Source organism: Pteropus vampyrus, unplaced genomic scaffold, assembly GCF_000151845.1.
Source record: "Pteropus vampyrus isolate Shadow unplaced genomic scaffold, Pvam_2.0 Scaffold181, whole genome shotgun sequence".
In the NCBI taxonomy this organism is placed as follows: Eukaryota; Metazoa; Chordata; class Mammalia; order Chiroptera; family Pteropodidae; genus Pteropus; species Pteropus vampyrus.
This window is the reverse complement of record NW_011888962.1, coordinates 3,509,594-3,519,411: the sequence shown is the minus strand read 5'-3', so window position 1 is coordinate 3,519,411 and position 9,818 is coordinate 3,509,594. Positions and strand designations below refer to the sequence as shown.

Sequence of the window (9,818 nt, the reverse complement as noted above, 5' to 3'; positions counted from 1 at the left end):
TGTTGATAAGATTTTAAAAATGCAAGACCTTGTATCAGAATAACAGTTTTAGCTTTAGCACCTAAATTATTCATTTATTCCATTAAGACTGTCAGCATTATAGCTTTTATAGTCTCCATGGTTAGGCCTCCCTCCTTCTCCAGAATGCTTTCAGAACTTGTAAAAGCCTGTCTTTTGGCTAAGAGACAGAGAAAATTAAGACAAAGTTCTGAATAATTAGACTATTAAAAGTTCTATTAGTGTTTCAGTTAATTTTTAAAGAACACATTTATTCTACATTGAAAAATTAACATGTTTTCCTTTAAATTTTGTACTCATTTACATCAAACTGTTTTTTTTTCTTGAAAGAATAACTACTGCTACTGGATAACAGGCGTTCACTGTTCCTGTTATGTAACCCATCTCTTACTGTTTCATGATGATATTATTATTATAAATCCAAGTCCTCATTCTGCTTTATTGCTTTAGGCATTTTCAATTAGTTAGGTATGTCACTTGGTTTGTACATGAGATTTTATCCTTGTGGTCTTCTTCAGAAATACTGCATATGCATATTTCTCAAATGATTAATTTTATTGAGCACTCTTCTTTTTTTTTTTTTTCCTATAACTATCTTTCAGATGAACATGTAGCATCATTTATTTCTTCCTGAAATGAGGTGTTGCTTTTACGTTTGCTTTATTCTTAGATTATCCCACCATCTCATCTGGGATGAGAAGAGGAGCCAGCAGTCTTTTTGTTCTAATTAATTCCACAAACAATATTGAATGTCTACCACATATCAGGCGCTACCCTAAACACTAAGGCTTCAAAGAGGAATAAGAGAAGCTCTACTGTTCAGAAGCTCCCTCTGTGAAGAGAATCCAACAGGTACACTGGAAAAGCCATTCTGTGTGACACAGTACAGATGGCAGGGAGGGAGGTGGGACACAGGGAGGGACCAGCTGGCCAACTCCATCTGGGAGTTCAGGGAGGGTATTTAGAGATGGATATCCTCAAGATTACTCTGGAAAGATGGATTAATTTGCCACGAATGAGGCAGAAAGGACATTCTAGGCAGAAGGAATCACATAAACAAAGCATGGAGATGTGAAATACCATGATGCATTTGGGAAATTATGAGTTGTTGCATTTGGTTGAGTGCTTTGGAACCGAGGCAGAGGCCAGAGGATGGTCTCAGGTCCACACAACTCACAGTACTTTTTTTCTGGAGTATATTCTTGGTGGCTGGTGTACTTTCCATTTTATATAATGGAATGAATTGTGGACAAAATAAAATTTTGACTGGATTTAGTGGAGTAATTATAAAGGGATCTATGTGATGAGAGCCAAAATATAAAATAAAATAAGATTAAAGAATTAAAATAAAAATAAAAATACTTACTCAAAATCCCTAGAATCTGTCACTGGAAATCGAGTTGTTGAAAAGAGACAGGAAACTAATTCTTGACTGATGACATTTTCAGCTTTCTCTCCAGCCTGTCTGCATGAACTTGAGGATGATGTGGGCCTGGGCACTGTGGATGCTTCCTCTACTTTGCAGATTCAGCCTGGCAGGTAGGTTGGCTTGTGCCATTTTATGCATTATGTGGTTGTAATCGCCTTCTTTGGGCAAGAACTGTTAACTTGAGAGCAAAGGGGCACCTGGACCACGGGCACGTGTAGATGGGCTGCAGGGGATTTAAGAACTTCCTGAATTTGTGTGGGTGGTGTGTGCATGTTGATGTATATTTACGCATGTGCAGATTTGGCGAGATGGCCTATCATATTATCAAAAGGAGATAATGACCACCCAAAAGGTCAAGATCCACTGTCTTAGAGTAATGGTAAGAGCTTATTTCAGTAGTTTTTGTGCCATGTGATGGTTTCATGTAAAACACACACATAAAAACAAAAATATATAATTTTTCACACATTTGTCATAAATTTCAAGGATGTAAAGGGAAATGATTAAACAACATATTTCTATAGTGGTTTAACTCAAGACTATGGGCCCGAAATCCATACAGTACCTTGCAGCTCTAAGATTCATTAGTTCGAACACATCTTATGTTAAAAAAAAAAAAAAAAAAGACCAGAGGGGAAAAAGTGGGAATTAGGAACTGGGAAGGTAGAGAGGCATCATATAGTTTGCTATGGCTGCCATAACAAAATACCACAGACTGAGTGGCTTAAACAATAGAAATTTATTTTCTCATAGTTCTGGAGGCTAGAAGTCCGAGAACAAGGTGACTGCAGGATTGATTTCCTCTGACGTCTCTCTCCTTAGATCATAGATGGCTTCCTTTTTGCTGCCTCTTCATATGGTCATCCCTTTGTGTGTCCTATTCTTCTTTTAAGGACGCCAATTAGATTGGATTAGTGCCTACCCTAACAGCTTCGTTTTAACTAATACCACCTTAAAGGCCCTATTTCCAAAGACAGTTGCTTTCTGAAGTACCGGGGGTTAGGGCTTCAATGTATGGTGGGGTACACAATTCAGTCCATAACATGTAGTAATCAGGGGCGAACAAGAGGGCAGTTGTGACCCACAGATAATGAGAATGCTTGCCAGACCTCTGTCCTGGTATGACCTGCCTTGTATCCCTCTGGGGTTATACTCGTGGCACTCAGAAACTTTATAGATAGTACAGGCAGGTGGGCTTGTGTCTCCCCGACTCACTTAGCCTCTCCTGGCCAGCTCAGAAATCAACAGTTACCCTCAGTTATCCAATTTAAAGTTCTAATTATGAACATCATGGCTCCTATCAATGCACCCTTTCCCTCAACTTGTCTTTTTCTATCCCTATTTTCTTTTCTTATCACCTTTTACTTATACCATCTTCTATGTAACTGGCTCCGGTTTCACCCAACTTCTCTTCTAAAATATCCTTCCTGTGGCCTCTGCTCAGCCTGTCCTTCTTGTATTTCAAGACATTTTTCAAGACGCTAACTTTGCAGCAGCACTAAAGTGATACAAGCATAGAGGGACGATTGAGAACATCTTTTTCATTTTGAAAAAATATTCCTCTTCCAAGTGTGAAATTCTCTGATAAGCTAGAATATTCTCTCAGTCTTTCTTAGAGAAAAGTTAGTGACTATTTCCCCTTATTTCCAGAAATAGGAGAAATAGTTATTTCTAGAAATGTAGGAAGATAGTTATGGGTTTTTTTTTTTAAGATGTGAGGGAAGGATAGATGTGTGCAAGTGGTAAATCTAGCCTTTAGTTGTCCATTTTTTAATATCCAAATTTCTGAGCATTCATTTTATTTATCACAGATCTCTTTTGTAATACTAGGGTAGGGCATCAGAGTATGCCACTGTGACAGAAGTATTATTTTGATCTGGAGGCAAATGAGAATCAATAATGCAGAAATGAAGTCTTCCTGGAGCTTCCTTTATCTGACTAAAAGCTGATACTTCTGAAAAATGAGGACTGCCATAAATCTCCTCTCCTGAGAAAGTTTTATAGCCATGAAGAAGGCAGAAAGTTGGTGCCAAGATGGACCTGCACACACAAACCTTACTCTCTTAGTTTCCCACATATATTTACCTTCCCACAGTTTGCCACCTTTGAAAGCCTCAATTCCTTTTCCTGTCTAGTCACTTCTCTACAAATTATTGTATTTTTTAAAAGGTGCTTATAAACCCATGTTCTAACCACCTCTTTCAGTTACTCTTTATTGAGGTTTTTCCTGTGCAATGTGCACTGCATGTATTAACAAACTATTTTTCTCTTGATAATCTGTTTTTTGTCTTAATTTTATAAGGCCCCAGTTGGAGAACCTAGGAGGGTAGAAGGAGCAGGATTTTTTTCCTCCTGTACACCAATATCAAGTGACCTCTGTAAGAATATTGCTTTCTTGTCATATGCCAACCAGTAAGGGCAAGACAAATGTATCCCCATGAAAGAGCTCAGGTAGAACAGAAAATCATTTTTAGAAACACTTTCTCTTCTCCTGATACCTGGTGACGCTAATGGTTCTGGCACCAGATGTTTGACTTCCTTTCTGGCTTACAGCATTTTATATGTTAATCAAAGCTTCTGAAGGAGCTAGAGAGAGGTATTAAAGAAGAACAGGAAAGTAAAGGCGCTGATGTTTGATGGGGGTGTATTTGGATCCAGGAAGATCTATTACTACATTGGTTTTTGGTGGCTAGCTTTGGATACAGCCAGTGCAAGGCAGAGGAAGAATGAAAAGGAAGTAAAATAAAATAAAAGATATTTCAGAAATTTTCTCTATTATGCCATTCTTCTGGGGAAAAATTAGTAATGCATAAGGTTGAAGTGTGGTATAGTTCAATGTTTTGTATTTTTTTCTCCTCCCTACATCATCCATTGCCCAGTTATCCAGAGTGGTTCTATCATTTGATGCTTTACTTTGCCTGGTATTTTAATATAATTTTTGCTTCTAAAATGTTGCTTTTGAGTAAGAATGTAAAAAGTATTTTTTCAAAAACTAGAAATCTAGTTCTTCAAAGGGAATAAATGAAGAGATAGAGTTAGATTTTTCCATTGACTTGATTAGGAGAACTTGTTATACCTAGGAACTAACCTACAAATCCAGCATTTGATTAGCCTGTTTTCGTCAAAATGTTCAGTGCTGGCAATATTTATTATGTATTGAAGTTATTGTGTTTGAGTATGTATACGTTTGTTTGTTTCTTAGTTCTGCCAGCTAAGCCTGAGAACATTTCTTGTGTCTTCTACTATAAGAAAAATTTTACTTGCACATGGAATCCAGAAAAAGAAGCCAATTTTACATGGTACAAAGTTAAGAGAACTTAGTAAGTATGGGAGCTTGTGTGCTGTTAGTGGGAGTAAGGGGGTGAGGCAGAGGCTCCTGGTTCCCTTATGACTCAAGTCACTTATGAAGTAAAATGTTTCTCAATTACAGCTTCTATGTGACTATGCATCCAGTGGCTGGGGTGACATCTTAGCTACTTGAAGCCATGCTGACAGGATCTGCAACTACAGGGAGAGGGAGGGGGTGTAGCTGCATGATGGCCTCTTCCTACTAATAGTAGTCACTGGTTATAACTACAGTAGGAAAAGCTATTTATTTACTACATTCAAATACATTCTTCCTCTTTCTAGAATGTGCTATAAAACTGTTCATCCTTTATGCATCCAGATGTAGTGAATAGGGTATAAACCCAGGACTAAGAGGCAGATTTAGCTTAGTCTGCCACGAATTTGCTATGTGACCCCTGTCAAACAGTTTTCCACCAAGACAATTATTTCCAAGTTTTTCACTACCTCAGACATTCCTTTTTATTCTAATGCTATTAGAATAAAAATTATAAAAATTTTAATTATAATTCTAGCCAAAAGCTAGATGTTTTAGTGAGTACATACAGGGTTTTTTTTTTTTTTTTTTTGAAATTTTGAAAAAGCTCATGAAACCCATGTCCTTCATATTCCCCTAAGAATAAGGAGGCCACTGTTGGGAACTATTGAAAGATGATGTTTACGTTTTTTCCATTTCAAAAAGAGAGTCTATAGTTCCAGGGTTTTGTTTTTTGTATTTTTTTGTATTTTTTTTTTTTTTTTTTTTTTTTTAGTATAAGATCTCATGTATACTTTTTTTTGTGCTCCCTGAAATTGGTAACTGGTGTTATAAGGGAAGTCCACTTTATATTTTACAGTTGAAAGGGAAAAAAGAGAAAAAGGGGAAAAAGCAAATAATAATCTTTGCAGCACTGATATATCAATGAGTACGACAGAACGATGATTTAAAACAGGGGTGAGCAAACTTTTTCTGAAAGGGCCAGTAAATATTTTAGGCTTAGAGAGAGATGGGTCTCTGTGAGACTAATCAGCACTGCTGTTGTAGCAGGAAAGCTGCCTTATTGATAAACACTGAAATTTAAATTTCATATAATGTTCACATGCCACAAATATTCTTCTTTTTATATTTTTTCCCTAAACATCTAACAGTGTAAAACCTGTTCTTAGCCTGTGGGTCATATAAGAACAGGGAGTGGGATGTTTTCTCAATTACAGCTTCTGGGTGACCACTATATGCATCCAGTGGCTGAGGCGACATCTTAGTTAATGGTCCACATGACTTATCTTCTTCCATACTTGTAAGTTCTAGGCCCAGTGTCGAACAGAAAGTGTCAGTACAGTGCAAAACTGGAAACCTCAATAGAATTACTCCTATTTTTCTGTTTTAAAGAGTCATCCCTTCCACTCCCCTTCCATGGCTCCCCATGGATGGCCATTATTCTCACCAGCTGCTCATGTATTTTTAGGAACCCCCCTGGGTTTCCTCAGGCCTATGTACAGCCCTTCTTGATGGCTTCAGACCTGCTAGGCATGGGCCTCCTTTTCTGTTCTCAGCCTAGTCTATCTCCTGCATAATCCCCAGAGCCGTGTGGACTATAGCTGTACATACCCATGTGATTCCTACCAATATGTGTACTTGTTCTCATTAAGTGATAGGTTTTAAGTCATTTATCTAGGAAAATAATGAATCTTCTGAAAACAATATATACCAATGGTAAAAAAAAAAATAATTCAATCTGAGAAACAAGAATGTAAAAAATCATCCCAAATTTCACCACCAATGGTAATAACTTTAGCATTTTGATGAAGACCTTTCCAGATATCTCTAAATATATGTTTATATAAATGTGCTTATTCTGTATATAATATGTATCCTCTTTTCCATCAACAATAGAGTACAGGCATATTTCCATATCAATAAATATAGGTGTATTAAAAACTGTCATTTTAAGTTCTATTTATGTATCATTATTTAACAAATACTGTTTGATTTTTTTTCTTTTAAAAATAAGTTCTCAAGGCTAGAATGTGGGATTTTTAGAGGCCTATTCATTATTTGTTACCAATAAGAAATGAATTACAGGTAGCTTTTAATGGATTTATAAGGTTCCAAGGAGGTCTCCATGGTTTCTAGAATCTCAGGCAGGAAGGAAGCGGTTAGCTTCTATCTCTACGTGGAGGGTGAGGAAGGAATTTAGAGAAAGGGGTACCAAATTCTGGACTGTACAGTATTCAAGAGAAACCCAGAATGAAACTAACAAATACATTCTTAGTACATTAAGTATGGCTGTGTTTCCAAACTAAACTCATGTTGATTCATTTTTTTCTTAAAGCTCTTATGGACAGAAAAATGATATTTGTAATTCTACAAGTGAAAAAGGGGCTTCGTGCTCTTTTTTTCTTCCAAGTATAACAAACCCAGATAATTACACCATTCAAGTGGAAGCCCAAAATTCAGATGGTATAACTGAATCTGATATAACACACTGGCGCTTAGATAACATAAGTAAGTATTATATTATATGCTTATATATTCTTTTATTAAAAGATACCCCCTTTTTAAAGAGATATCTGTGGACTCAAAAGTAGACTCAGTGCTCAGGAATATAGTAGATGGGTATTACAGATAAATATAAAAGTTTGTCTTCTTACTGATGAAGGAAAGGAGGGAAGAAAGAGGAGGGAAGGAGGGAAGAAGAAAGGAATTTATCAAATTATAAAAAGAAAGGAAACTGGACTTTGGGTGGTAATCACACAATAGAATATATAGATGTCAAATTATAATGCACACCTGAAAATTATATAATTGTATTAACCAATGTTACCCCAATAAACTTAATAAAAAAATAAAATGAAAAAAGAAAGGAATGAGAAAAGACATTTTGCTAGTCCCTGATTTCCTCTTGTAGTTTGATCATCAATTATACTCAAAGAAGCAGAGTTTCCTCTTCAAAACACCATTGCTCATGTAGAAGAGAATACAACTCTTTTTAAAAAAATATCTCACTAATTTTTATGTTTTTAATTCTTTTTCAAAAACTCATTTTCACCATATTTTTAATAAGTTTTATTGATATATAATTCACGTGCCATAAAGTTTACCTTTTACAAGTCAGTTTTCTATCATTTACATATTTATATTATGTGCAAATGTCACCTGTATCTAATTCCAGAACATTTTCATCACTGTCAAAAGAAACTTCGTACCCATCTACAATCAGTCCCCAATCCCTTCTCCCTCCTTTCCCCTTTCCCTCAACCTCTGGCAACCACTAATCTATTTTCTGCCTTTGTGGATTTGCCTGTTTTTGACATTTTATATAAATACAATGATACAGGCCTTTGTACCTGGTTCCCTTCATGTAGCATAATGTTTTCAAGGTTCATCCATATATTGTAGCACTTACCAGTACTTTATTCCTTTTTATAGCTGAACATAAAAAGATATACCACATTTTGTTTATCCATACATCAGTTGATAGAAATTTGGGTGGTTTCTACTTTTTGGTTATTATAAATACTGCTGTTATGGATATTTGTGTACAGATTTTTGTGTGGACATATGTTTCAATTCTCAGATATTTATCTAGTGAAATTGCTGGGTCATATGATAACTTTATCTTCAACTTTTTGAAGAACTGTCGAACTTTACCAAAGTGGTTGCACCGTTTTACATTCCCACCGGCAATTTGTAAAGATTCTAACTTCTCCATTTCTTCTCCAGCACTAGTTATTGTCTATCTGTATGATTATAGCCATCCTAGTGGGTGTGAAGTGGTATCTCATTGTAGTGCTGATTTGCATTTGCCTAGTGATTAATGATATTGAACATCTTTTCATGCGCTGATAGGCCATTTGTGTATCTTCTTTGGAGAAATGTTTATCTAGATACATTGACAATTTTTAAATTGTTTCATTTTTTGATTATTGAGTGTTAAGAGTTCTTTATATATTCTGGGTACAAGTTCTTTATCAAATATATGATTTGCAGATATTTTCACCTTTTCTGTGGGTTGTCTTTTTAATTCTTGATGGTGTCCTTTGAAAAAGAACAATATTTAATTTTGATGAAGCCCAATTTATCTATTCTTTCTTTTGTTGTTTTTGCTTTGTGTCAGATCTAAAAAAAAATTGTCTAGCCTGAGGTCACACAGATTTACTGCTATATTTTCTTCTAAGAGCTTTATAGTTTTGGCTCTTATATTTATTCTTTGATCCTTTTTGAATTAATTTTTGTATATGGTATGAGGCAGGAGTCAAACTTCAATGTTTTTCATGGGAATATCCATTTGTCTTAGTACCATTTGTTGAAAAGATGATTCTTTTCCCAATTGAATTGTCCTGGAATTCTTGTCAAAATGAACTCATCATAAATGTAAGATTTTTCTCCCCGTGGCTCTCAGTTCTATTCCATTGATATATATTTCTATCTTTATGCCAGGATCACACTATCTTGATTACTGTAGCTTTACAATAAGTTTCAAAATTCGGTAAATGGGTCCTCTAGTTTTGTTCTCTTTCAAGATTGTTTTGGCTATTGGGTCCCTTGCTTTTCCATACAAATTTTATGATCAACTTGTCAATTGCTGCAAAGAAACCTGGTGGAATTTTGATAGGGATATTGCTATCAATAAAATCTTCCAATCCACAAACATAGGATGTCTCTTCACTTATTCAGGTCTTTTAAAATTTCTTTCAATAATGTTTTATGGTTTTCAGAGTATGAATCTTGCACTTCTTTGCTTAAATTTATTCTTGTGTTTTATTATTTTTGATGCTGCTGTAAATGGAAATGCTTTCTTAATTTCACTTTCAGATTGTCCATTGTTAGAATGTACAAATGCAATTGATTTTTTGTGTATTGATCTTGGAACTTGCAACCTTGTTGAACTTGTATTTGGGGGTCTAATTTTTTTGTGTGAATAATTTAGGAATTATATATCCAAGATTGTGTCATCTGAAAATACAGTTTTACTTCTTCCTTTCCAATCTGGGCACCTTTTATTTATCTTTCTTGCCTGGTTGCCCTAATTAGAACCACCAATAT

At 35.4% G+C, this 9,818-nt stretch overlaps 1 protein-coding gene across 1 annotated transcript in view; it reads left to right on the top strand.

Annotated features, from left to right (window-relative positions):
• Positions 1 to 1,487: 1,487 nt before the first annotated feature.
• The window catches only part of IL31RA (interleukin 31 receptor A), a 37,974-nt gene continuing 29,643 nt past the window's right edge, over positions 1,488 to 9,818 (top strand). The window contains exons 1-3 of the mRNA XM_011371055.1: positions 1,488 to 1,557; positions 4,650 to 4,767; positions 7,105 to 7,277. Coding sequence (XP_011369357.1) covers positions 1,488 to 1,557; positions 4,650 to 4,767; positions 7,105 to 7,277 — 361 coding nt within the window. The remainder of the gene's footprint in view (positions 1,558 to 4,649; positions 4,768 to 7,104; positions 7,278 to 9,818) is intronic.